General features: G+C 44.9%; 1 protein-coding gene across 3 annotated transcripts; it reads right to left on the reverse strand.

Moving 5' to 3' along the window:
• Positions 1-4,299: 4,299 nt before the first annotated feature.
• On the reverse strand, positions 4,300-12,528 carry coro (protein coronin). 3 transcript variants are annotated; one of them, XM_017238295.3, is made up of 7 exons: positions 12,332-12,528; positions 8,823-9,082; positions 7,428-7,694; positions 6,954-7,367; positions 6,600-6,893; positions 5,668-5,853; positions 4,300-5,610 (listed from the first exon to the last, which is right to left on the reverse strand). In XM_017238295.3, exons 2-7 carry the CDS (start codon positions 9,018-9,020, stop codon positions 5,359-5,361), a joined length of 1,611 nt encoding a protein of 536 aa, XP_017093784.2. In that variant the 5' UTR covers positions 9,021-9,082; positions 12,332-12,528; the 3' UTR covers positions 4,300-5,358. The 3 variants fall into 3 exon arrangements, with proteins under 3 accessions (XP_017093784.2, XP_017093783.2, XP_070134355.1); XM_017238294.3 differs by having other exon boundaries at positions 5,668-5,874; XM_070278254.1 differs by lacking the exon at positions 12,332-12,528 and adding an exon at positions 12,074-12,091 and having other exon boundaries at positions 5,668-5,874.
• Between the last annotated feature and the right edge of the window lie 29 nt (positions 12,529-12,557).

Here is a 12,557-nt window from a genome sequence, read left to right on the forward strand (position 1 = left end):
CAAAACGAAATGGGAGCATCCCTTTGCCTCCTGTCGGGACCTGGTAAATTAGTTTTCCGAAGGAATCAAAACCAAAAACCGAGCTCACAATCAGGGCTAGTCAACCTGGATGGCCAGGATGATCTGAGCGAGAGACCCAAGCACTTGGCTTGAATAAGTGATAATTGGGTTTTTTTGGTCTCTCATTTCAGGGCAGGAACGCCCTTAGTTCTGGCTCTTTTATTTGGCCCTTTTTGCCCTTGGCTAATTGCTATTTCTTGAAAATTGCATGAGCTGAAATAAAAGTGTCTGGAAAAAGAAAATTTATGCAGAAAATATCTGAAATAGTTGCTCATATGTAATAAAAATATTTAGCAAGTTCAGCAGTGACTATGCAGCTGGTATGTTAAGTGAAAATTGTAAATTCTGGCCAAACTCATGAATTTTCCATGAATTTTGCAACTGTCGAACAGGTTTCTCTATTTTTTGCAATGAATGAAATATTTGGACCGGCACATTCTAGCTTTTCAGCACATTTTCAGCACAAAGCAGTTAAATATTTGATTTGAGCCCTTCATGTGCCACTTCGGGCCATATACTATGCAATTTTATTTTTATGAAATCCTGTGGCTGGACTTTAATGTTCACACATGCCACAATTAAAGTGTAACGTGCATATATGTATATCTTGGATGGCATTGTTCCCGAATCCGGTTCCTAAGCCGGATTCCACTAAGGATTCAAAGCTGGAGCCACAGCCAAACATCGAAGCACTTAGCAACTGCCTAATTTATGGCTCCTGTCTGACAATGTGCACGGCAAGTGAATGGGAATACCATTTTGAATGAGAATGTGAATGCCAGTATTTGGACGCTCTGGGGCCAGACGGTCCCATACAGACATCGAGCAAATAGGAACCCGATTAGCCACAGACGATTGCATTGAAACAAAGCCAGAGAGACTGCGAGTGGGGTGGCTACAGGACATGCCAAGGATATGTACGTCCCAGGCCAATCGATTCGCATTTAAATATTTTTGGCTAAACCTCGGTCGCTCTCGACCGGAAATCGATATTTGTATAATTGTAATTGAATTAGATGGGATTGCTGTTACTCTTGGCACTCGTCCTTATGCTTTCGGCGCGCACATTCCTCCCATTTGTGACATTTATTGGTACAGTAAATGCTGCATGATAGTCACGTAGTTGGCAACAATTCCAGACGCCGGAAGGACCTCAACCGCCAGCCAACACAAAATTCAAAGTTTTGTTTTGGGCCACATGACATGCAAAAGAGAAATCACAAAACACCAAAACGTGCCTTTTGACATTTTTTGCAATGTATTTAGGCACGTGCAATGTCCTCGCCATGGCACAGTGTGTCCTTGTGTATAAAAATCCTAAAACTGAATAGAATATATACATGAGATACATGAGATATGCAGTCCACAGAACAAAATCATTAACCTCTCAACTGAAGTTCAAAGAAGAGGCAACAGGGCGTATGAGTGATATTTTTACTTCTCTCAAGCCCCCTTCGATAAGTGTAGGTTTTTGGATCAGTGTCGGTTGCAAACTTATTTGGCAAATTGAATTTTGATGCCAAAAAAGCGGTATCGATTTAAAAAGGAAGAGAACAGGGCCAAAAGCAACAGCATTAGGGTCAATTACCGCTGCAAAGTGAATTGTCAACAAAATCAAATCCGAAAGCAGGCGGCAAACTCAATTCAACACATTGTCCAAATGCCCACTACTATATATATGTATAGATATATAGTATAACACACATACACCCCCTCGGGTATGGGTGCACTTTCATTATCTGTGCAAATATTTGCCAAAAATGGCAGTTGGCAGTTGGCAGGAAGCCCTCCTGCCGTTTGGCCCGTGTCCTCCGTCCTGCGGGAGTTGCTGGCTCAACACTTTTGGGCATCCTAGCGCCAGTTTTAAGCCGCTTATCCCCAGGCCCGCTCTCACCCGCCCTTCAACTAAGTGAAAGTTATTGTATGTGTGACAGACACGCACCCACCCACACACACACACACCTACACAGTCTCCAGATCCTTGTGGTGCACATTTCATAAATGCGGTGGAAGGAAAACTATTTTCATGTTTTTTGGTTGCGTGCGCTTTTGCGAAACTTTCGGCCTCTTAGGCTGTCCCTCAACTGAAAAACAACTTTTTGTCTATGCCGGAAACTATTTGAGGCGGAAGGACGAAGACTGGACGGCAACAGGGACAGGGACGGGTACGGGGACGGGATAGCATAGGGCATTCTTCGGTGGGATGCTGCAAATATTTGCTTTTGCGGCTTGGATGCAAACACGTCGTCAACTTGACTTAAAGACTCACCTGGAGCGACGTTGTGCCACAAAGTTAATGCGTTAACTGCCCTGCAGCTGCCTTGGGCTATCATAGCACATGTTTACATAGATTATCCAACAAAATTATAATTAAATTTTGCTTCATTGACAGAAATATAATTTGCATTGTGAAAAACGACCTCGTTAAGCAATTTAAACCAACTCATTGAAAAGTGTGTGGCTTAAAAAATTCAGCAAACCTATTTTACACAGATGAATGAGTTCGATTTTTTGCCGATTAAATGTTACTTTCTTTCACTTCTTATTCACTGAAAATTAATTGTTTTTTTTATTATAATTTGAACAAAAATTAAAGCTTTTTTAAAGGGTTTTTATATAATTGATTTTAAAAGTATTTCACTAAACTTTCGCAGACAAAGGTCTGCGGGGTTCTAGTAGGTCTGAATCGCTATTTAATATTGTAGGTTTAGCCAATATTTCAGCCACATCATAACCGATTTGGAAAAGGATTACTATATAAGGTATGTCATTAACCAATCACAGAAGTTTTAACCAAGTAATGGCCAAGTATAGACACTTTTCCTCCAATTTTCCTATCGGGTCGTATACTTGATATTATGAAATTATGTATACGCCCAGGTTAATTCTTTTTCGATCTCTATGATATAAACATTATGACTCCTAATTTATGAGGAAAGTTTAATTGCAAAAGCCTTTCTAAAAAGACCATAGGTATTGAAAAATGTTAAAATTGCTATCGGAAACGTAGTGGATACTGCGGTTTTTTTTTAGAAAGGGAGTGGGAAACAAATTTCATACTCCAAAAAGCTAATTAACTTCTCTTTACGAGGCATAAACTTCCGCCATTAAACGCATTTATTTTCATGCGAAAATAAACAAATACCCAAAACACTCCGGCGAAGGAAGTAATGTTTTGACGGCCCCTTTGTGTGGGAATATATGTATATATTTTTTATATAGGTACATGTATATCTTTTTTGCATTAAAGCCATGCCGGCACGCACACAAACAAAAGCCAAGGCTCGTGTGAATTTACGACAGTGTCGCTGTCAAGGGGGTTCCGGCAAGAAGGCATCCAAGGTGCTGGAGCTGGAGCTGGAGGTGATATGTCTGCTGGTACTTAGCAAGTTGGTGTATTTATTTAGCACGTGTTTCCACGTCTTCGAGCTCCCAGGACTTGGCCTATTTGTTGCTTGCTTTTAATTAACAAATGCCTTGAAACTGTTTTGACAATCATTGAGCGTTTATGGCAGGCCGCATCCTCACCTGGAGGCGACGGTGTACACGTGAAATGGGGTCTTGATTTTTAATTCCAGAGCATCATTATTTACTGCCCCATTTCGAATGATGATGGGGACATAATTCAGTGCCAAATCTGGTATAATGGCAGCAGGTACGTTCTGTAATAAGTAGGGAATGATTAAACCTTCGGGTAGAAGTGAGATCTCTTTAGAATCAAATATATGTATATATTTCATATTTCTATATTTGGTATCAAAAGTCTAAAAGAGCTGTCGGCAAATATCAAAAATTTCATTCAACCAAATTGCACAACAAACAGAATTTTAATTAAATCAACAACACACCCAAAAAAGCGCATCGGGCCAAGTTTAATTAAAACGTCAGAATCATTATAAACGTAAATAGTAATTGCATTTTTTTGCCGCCATTCATGAGGTAATAATTAAACGCTACAAATTATGCACTGAGCACCAAAGCTGTTTAGGCAGAAATTAAATGCATTTGCATATTCAATTGAACTGGCCAAAGAATCCACCGCAAATAAGCGATGCATGGATAGGCCGTGTTTTCACAAATTAAGAGTTGTCAATTATAATAAAATTTCCATATGATATAACTGATTTAATACTGTGCATTAAGGGATTTAAAATGTTTCCAGTTCATAATTAAAGTTTCAAGGATAACATAAAATCAAAAGACAAGAAAGTATCCCCCCATTCTTAAAACCCTCTATAGTAGTTTGTATATTGTTTTATTTTGTATCAAATTGTAAATTATTTGTATATAAAGTATATTATGTATTTAGATTTATGTATAGAGTCTGCGTTTATATTATTACAAAATCGGTAGGCAATTTACTCATGCTGTTACTCTCTATGCGGCAAATAAACAATGATTCGTTTAACAAAACTAATAGAAATAAAACAGATAATTAAAAATAAAAATTCCTTTAAAATTATTCGTTGATTTATGAATTTGGGGCTGTTGCTTTCGCATTTATTTTTATGCACTCAAGATACAAATGATTAATGTTTGATTAGTTTGGATAAACAGATTTTGATTTTGATTTTTCGAAATATAATAATGGTCGATGTCCCCCGATCACTTGTTATCTAAATTCGTTATGTTTGACACGACAATTTGCAGGCAAAAGTGATTAGGTGGGGGTGGAGGACATCGGCTAGTATCGAGTCTACCAACTATTGTCATGAAAATTTTTACCCTTTCGGGATGTACAAATATACAGGCGTTTATAAAAAGTGCTGGTACAAAGGTTAACTCTTAGACAGTGTAGGTTTAGTCTATGCTTTGCCTTCTATGCTTTGATTTAAATTTACAACAATTTCACACTTGCGTCACAACAAAATAATCGACGAGGGCCGAGCCAGAGTCCTTGCCCTTCGCTCCTCTTGATTTTGGGCGCAACTTGTAGGTAGTTCGTTAGGTTTTATATATTTTTGGCAGGATGTTGTATTATGTTATGTTATAGACGATCATCGTCCAGCTTTGCTTGCTGCTGATCTGATCTGATTTGATTTACGATTTACGGTTTATGGTTTACGGTTTAGTTTACGGTTCGGCTTTCTCTAATCCTATGTGTGCCACTCTCAACTGATTTCGCTCGCTAAGGTCCTAATATATTAATTACATAAAATAAATAATCGAAATCATAATCGCAATAGACAATCCTCTTTATCAATTCTCTTCCCAGCGTTATGTGGCATTGGGGCAGTTCTCTATCCGCTCCCCAATCCGTCTAACTCTCTCCCGCTCCCACTGGCACGCTCCCACGGCCTAGTCCTCGTCCTGTGCCGTTCCTGTTGACGTGGACGCATGGTCGTTGGCACTTTCGTTGGCGTGGCTGTCCGCGGAGGCCGCGGATGCCGCTGGCGCTGCTGATCCGCTTCCATTCTTGTTGCGTGCGTCCGTCTCGTCACCGTTGCCGGCATTGGCCTTGGCTTCCAGGGCACGTATACGGTTCTCCTGCTTGACGATGATGGCCTTCAGCTTGCGTATTTCGTCCTGGATGTTTCGCAGATCCTTTTCCTAGAAACATGGCTCGTTAAACAAGATGACAGGATCTAAAACCCATAAGAGACTCACCGATAAAACCGCTGCCGGCGCTCCGCCATCACTAGCCTCGTTGTTGTTGGCGGACGAATGGTTGCCACCGCCCGCGCTGCTGCTCCCCGCTCCAGAGCCGCCGCCGCCACCGCGCGGCTTGTTCAGAATGTTGGCCTTCTTGTTCACCGACAGCGACTTGCTGGCCGACGAGGAGACGTAGCCACCCTGCACAATAGAGACGCGATCCTGATTAGGTTTATTAGAAAATCTGTTCGTTTCGGAACAAAACAAGCAACAATGAACACAACAACAAGCGCCACGCGCGTGCGTGTTACGGCCAAATGTGTAAGCCATGGTAATAGCAGTATAGTTCTGTGGGCGGTCTTACTTAATGCTCTTGTATCAAAGGTTGGCTCAAGTTAATAGCGTATCTTTAAAACCAACAGCATCTTTGATTAAGAACAGGACGTTATTGTTTACAAAGAGGTCCTACTATCTTGGGGACATGTGGTTATAGATCAGTGTGTGTTTGGATGGTGTACATGATGGTGTGTCGTGGCTGGGCGGACGAGACACAAACGCAGATAACGCAGAAAGGAACGCAAGCAAAGCAAGCGCAGGCATCACACGCTGGTAGCCACCACAGGAAGCAAACACCAAGCAGGAGCTCCGAAGAACTCCGGCCGCGGGTACGAGCAAAATAAACTGCAGAAGCCGTTGGAATACATTGGAGAAGGGGCGTCCCAGTTGGCAGCGGCTGCCTCACCGACATTGAGCCGCGTTGCCAACTGTGGTCCTGCCCCGCGAGCATGCATTCTGACATGGTTCCTATATAGGTATATCCTGTACGCTCTGATCGCCGAACGACTAAATGGCTGGCAAGGGGCCAAGCCCTAGTCGTACCCAGCTGCGAGCGCTGTATTCCCAACGTTAGATGGAGAGCAACGGCCTGCGGCCAAAGGGCCACTTACTTTGAGCGAGAATGTGAGGGGATCCGCGTCCTTGCCGTCGATCCACTCCTCGGCAGTGATGGCGGCATCCTCCGCCAGGGTGTCGGGGTAGAGATCCTCCTGGAAGAGATCCGACTTGCGGGGCACTGTCATGGAGATGACCTGGCACAGACCGTTGTTGTTCATGCGATAGAACTTGGCCACTTCGCAGGTGGTCACGTCGCAGCCTCGCTTGGGCATCAAACCAATACCGCGCTGCGGTTCTGTCGTCTGAAATGTGTTGATGTAGTGGACGAACGGGGGCTCGGGCGTCACCTGGTAGAAGAAGGATGATTAATAAGCTTAACCAAGATGGTCTTCCTCATAAAAACTCACCTCAAAGTACCTTATAACCGAGTCTCCCTTGCCGCAGAGGTAGATCAGGTTGGTGTCGGCATCGTACAGCGGGAACATGACGCCATTGGACGTGTCCAGCTCCACCATGACGATGGGCTCATTGAGAGCGTCTGGGGCACGCAGCGAGTATTGGCGCTCGGAGCTTCGGTTGAAGCCCGTCGTGAAGATAAGTCCGTGCCTCAGGAAAATGGCTCGTGTGGCTTTGGAGCCTTCGTGGCACATGGCCTCGCTTTCCAGATCGCCGGTGCGCGGGTCATAGATGCGGATCTTCTTATCCTTGCAGGTGGTGACCAGCTTGGAGCCGTCCCAGTTGAAGCAAGCGCTGTACACGATGTCCGGATGCGAGTCGATGTGGACGAGAATCTCACCAGTACCCACATTCCAGATGACCACCTTTACATATAAGATTGGGTAAGTATTTGGATCTATGAAGTAGAAGATGCCTATCCTTACCTGGTTGTCAGAGCCAGCGGTGAGCAGGACGTTGAGAGCCGAGGGATGCCACAGGACCAGACCCACGCGACGCTGGTGGAACACCAGATCCACAACGGGCTCGGTAAGCGTGCGCGACAGTCCTCCGTCGGGTATCTGCCACACCTTGACCACACAGTCCTCCGAGCCGGAGGCGATCACATTGTCGTTGTGCGGGCACCAGGCAATGTCCAGCACTGGACCCTTGTGTCCGCCCACCAGTGGATGGTCAGCCGCAATGCGTCCAACCTGAAACCAAAGAGCAATTAGTTCCAGACCAACCAAAAGCAGAAGCCACAGCGTAGCAACCTAATGGCCTAATTTCGGATTCTTTATTTATTTATAGCCGCAGTTGCTAATATGCCGAGCAAGCGATTCATAATTTGCAACTTCATGAGTCTAGGCCACTTGGCGAGGGGATTATGGAAGATACTTCCAAAGAACCTAATGGATCTAGAGACTATATCTTTATAGAACCTTCAAAAATATTGGGAAATATCAAGAAATATATTTTAAAACTATTGAAATCTTTTGAAGAACTCTGCCCACTCAAGACAAAAGTTGCCACATGTCGGCCTGTTGATGGATCTCATGCCCCGCCCTCCTACCACATCTAGTCTCCATAAAATAGAGCGTGTGAAGACCGCTCTACATAGAAATCTTCACTTGAAGAAACGGCGGCTTTGCATACAAATTTGTGGCCAAATTACAGAAACACTACCGAGCCGAGTTATACTACTTTTGACCAAAAAAAAAGAGGCCACGGAACGGATCATCCGCCAACGCATTTGTGGAAGAAGCTTTGGCCGAACGGATGCGCATGTGATTCCATTTGGATTTCTTTTCTCGCTTTTTGCGTTAAATGGAGAGTGAAAATGAAATTTATTGGAATATAAAAGAATATTTAATGGCGGAATAATTCGCGCGAGTCGAGCCGAGCCGAGAGCTGGGTGGTGCAACGCTATAATTCTTTTCCAAATATCATCATCTTTGGTATCCATTTTGGATGGGTGGTGCTCTTTTGATATTTCCCTCCCGTTCGCTGGTAAAATTAGACAATTTGGTTTGTCATGTTGGCTGTGGGCCAAATTACAAAAGTACGCCAACTAAGAGATCTCCTCGCAGAGAGCGGCGAGTATTCATAACTATTTATAAATGCGTGTGGGAATCGGACTCAGAATCGGGGATGCGAAATCAGTCGACGTCACCGGCACCAGCACCGACGTGGCAACAAGGCCGCAAATGGCCACAAACTTTATGCCCAAAAACTATGAAATCCTATGAATAGAAAGCGTTTGATTTTAAAAATATATTCTTAGGAAACTAAATTATTTGACGTTTTTGGTGGGTAATAGCCCTTCTTTAGGGAGCACTTACTTTGTTGTGTGGCAAGACGATGAAGGCACCACCACCCGCCGATTCCACAATGATGGCCAGGAACTTGGGATTGACGGCACAGAATGTGGAGTCCCAGCTGGACTTGGAGACCCGAATATTGTCATAGCACTGCTCCCGCTTCAGGGCCTGGCCGTAGACGTGACGGAATTTGGAGCTGCGTACAACGCGAAACGACATCTTGCTATTGTGATGGCTTGGGTCAGGTCAGAGGTCAGTCCAAAGTTTCTCTACTTCTACCTCTGAAACGATACGATAGAACAGAATACGAAGATTAGTGACCTTTCCGCGAGTTGGGAGTAGCGTATAAACCAACACTCGGGTAGTGATCATTAGTCGCAGCTACCAGGTGCCTCAGCTCCCCCAGCCCTCCATCTCTAGTTGATGAATTAACTTTTGCGCCTTTTCTTTCGCCGATTTGTTCAATAAATTTGCATATATGCTAATATCGTTTGTTGCGAAAATCAATAAGCTTTCCATTCGGTGGGGACTATTGTTGGGTGGTTATGGAATCCACTGGCATCGCTAGAACGCTTTCTCCACCTGCCAAATGCGGTAGTACTTTCGTTAATGAAGTGCTGGCCGGAACGTGCCTCGAACGGGAAATTATCAGCCAAGAGCCTCGCTTCCAACCTCTAATGACATCATAGGTCTGGAAATACTCATCAAATCGGCGGCCAACACGTGAATTATGGCGGGCACAAGCCCCAAACCAAACCTAATTCCAAAACAGAACCCGAGAGACCCCCAGACTTTTAGATACAAAATATATATACACTCATATATCCATACGTGTTCGGAGCCATACCGCAGAAATGATTTCTGGGTTGGGCCGCTCGGCCGGCAGGCTGACTAAACCAGCTTTCGTTTTTAATCAGTAAAAGTGTCATATAATATATTAAGTTTTTTTTTTTTTTTTTTTTTTTTTGTCTTTTCAAAGATATTCATATTTATTGCGTGGCGTTTGGCAGGCAAACACCAAACTTTGTCATTGACCTGCTAAATAGTGTGTTTTGTTTATTTTTGGGCCACAAGGTGATACCACTTTTCCACAAAGCTATGGAGTGGGTGTCCCTCCCTTCCTATCGAGCTTGCCAAGATAAAGAGTAGTATCAGTAGAGATAATACCAAGTGCTACACACCTATCGATGGAATATTCTCCAAAGAATATATTTTAGAATCTGCGACGCAAACACCTTAGCCTGCAGCCGGGAAAATTTCTGTCTATATTTCCCGACTTGAAGGTCAAACTTATAAATAGAAAATTAAATCATCTTGGGCGAATTTCAGTTTTTTTGAATATAAACACACGGCTCTCGACGATCGGAGGAGCGTTGTAAATCGCATCTAATGTGTTTATTTATTTAGCTGGCATCTTGGGGACTCGCCCGCCAGCCCGTCACTGCCCATTAATTGCATTCCTCATCAAGACGTTTGGGGATTAATCGGAAAGGGGAGGTTCCTTCCTAGGGGGAGGTTTATACCAATTGTGGTTTGTAGTCCCCCCACACAAAGGAAAGAATTTCAGATAACAAGCCACACAGCAGTACTCGCTTTCGATAACAACAAAAGCTGAGTGACTCGGCTGTTATCTTTCAACAAAATGTGTGTTGCATGTTTGAGAGCCCAGTTGGGACTTGGAATATTAGCCTCATGAGTAGATATAGTTGCTATGCCACTTGATTCTCAAATGATGCGTTGCCTGCAACGGTCCAGCGACTGCCAATCTTGGCGCTTTGTCGACACGTTGTGATCACCGTGTCAGTTCTAATTGCTAACAAATGTTTCCCTGCCCCATGCCCCGTGCCCCATGAGTCATCTTCTGTGATAAGCACAGACCCTCTGTGCTGCAGCCACAACTTTCGCTGATGATGTCATTGTGGCAACGTCATTGGCTATGGCTATGTGCATCTTGTGCCTCTGTATGGAGGAGGTTCATCAAACTTGCTGCGTGCCTGACGGCGATTAGCTGATTTTTTTTTTTTTTTTTTTTGACAAAAACCGCGCAAGTGTCGCTCGAGGCAAGCGACTGGCTCGGTGGGTGTCGCCGCCACTGTACTCGAGTGAAAGTGGAACTCTGCTACTAAAATTAACCGCATGCATATGCATTGCCCCACCCGACAGTGCCCCGAGTCACTAGCCACCCCGAGTGGAGGCTGTCGCTGGTCTTTGTTGGTGTCTTAATTGCGGGACGCAACTGCTACTGCTGCTGCTTCTGCCTCTTGCCACTACACTTGTCTACTTGTTGCTATTTTCTGCACTTGCGCTTAGTCAGACTGGGCGGCAGTTGCCCTCCTCCGCCCCTCCCTCCTTCTGACTATTCCGATCATCGTTCATACGGCGAGAGCATATCACGATCTGCATTCTGTCGCAGCTGATTAACGGAATGCGGGAGAACAGCTGTTGGGGGCGCAGTAATCGCAAGATGGGGGACCGTATAATCGCGACGTGCCAGCACTGCCAGTCTTTGTATATGTGTGTGTGTGTGTGTGTGTTTGCTCCATCCAGTGCGTTTTTTTTTTTTTTTTCATACATATTTTGTCACTAATTGGTGTTGGCTACGTTTCGTTTCGCTCTGCTCGACGGTGGCGGGCCGCCACAGAATTTACTGTGCGTGGGGGCGTGTGCTCGCCGACTCGCTCGCACTTTCCAAGACGCAGCCGCGCCGTCGTCGCCGCTGGAGGTCGCTTGTTTTTCACACTTGTCCCACATTCGGGCCAACTGGGAGCCACGTTTCTGGCAATCCGGGTCTCTCCAGTCGCCAGCCGTGTTTTGGCTTTTAGCCACCCCCCTCTCCACCCCCGCAAGACTTGTTGCTTTGCAAGCAACAATTGGCACATTCTTTCCCCTCCTTTCTCTCTCTCTCTCTCGCTGGGCCGTTGGCTCTCTCGTTCGCCCTCCCCCTTCCGCTCTTTCGGGTGGCCGCTCTTTCGACATAAACAAGCCAAAAGACGGGCCGGAAAAGCACACAAATTATTGGGGAAAAGCGAGAAAAACAATTAACACAATCAAGTGCGAAACGCTGGCTGTTTTGGCGATATGTTGTCGTTGTTTCGCGCTGCTGCTGCTGCTGCGCGACGCTTCTCTTTATTCCCTTTTTTGGGTGTTGGACTCATATTTCCGCGAGAGCGGAAACGAGAGCGAGAGCCAAAAGCCGAAAGCCACTTGGCTCTTTTTCTTTCGAACATGCGCACTTCGAAATGCACTCACGCACACCGTCGCACTTATTTTACCGTGATTTTTAATGGTTTTGTAATACGCGCGTTTATTTTTATTGGCAGGGTGCAGCAGATGCGGGGGGCCCCCCTAGTTCCAGTAACACACTACAGATAGTTGCCACTGACACCGACAAAAATACTCATACTCGGCCAAAATATCCGCCGTGATTCATTTCGCTTGACATTTAATGCTGCTGCTGCTGCTGGCAGTGTGGCAGTGCCAAAGATGCCGCAAGAAACCAAAATACCCATTCACTCAGACACTGCACTCACTTTTCTTTTATCTCACTAGGACCAGCGCATTCAACTTGGGATATCAACTGGAGAATTTAGCACACGATACCGAATTTAAGACACTACGGGAAGAGTTTTCAGTCAGCAGAAAAACGGGACAAGTGCAAAAATGCCGACCGAGCGTCTAAGAGTTGTTGTTGATATCAGTCGGGCGATGGGCGATTGTTTGGCGATTCGGTCAGTGCTGCCGACTGCTTCGATAAGT

This window comes from Drosophila bipectinata, chromosome 2R (genome assembly GCF_030179905.1).
Source record: "Drosophila bipectinata strain 14024-0381.07 chromosome 2R, DbipHiC1v2, whole genome shotgun sequence".
NCBI classification, from domain to species: Eukaryota; Metazoa; Arthropoda; class Insecta; order Diptera; family Drosophilidae; genus Drosophila; species Drosophila bipectinata.

What these genes read in the sequence shown, in the direction of transcription:
- coro (XM_017238294.3), bottom strand. Translation starts at nt 9,020, where the DNA reads ATGTCGTTTCGCGTTGTACGCAGCTCCAAATTCCGTCACGTCTACGGC. An exon ending in CGGTTATAAGGTACTTTGAG is followed by an intron (nt 6,894 to 6,953) that starts GTGAGTTTTTAT and finishes TTCTTCTACCAG; the next exon opens with GTGACGCCCGAGCCCCCGTT. An exon ending in CCCTCACATTCTCGCTCAAA is followed by an intron (nt 5,875 to 6,599) that starts GTAAGTGGCCCT and finishes AAACCTAATCAG; the next exon opens with GATCGCGTCTCTATTGTGCA.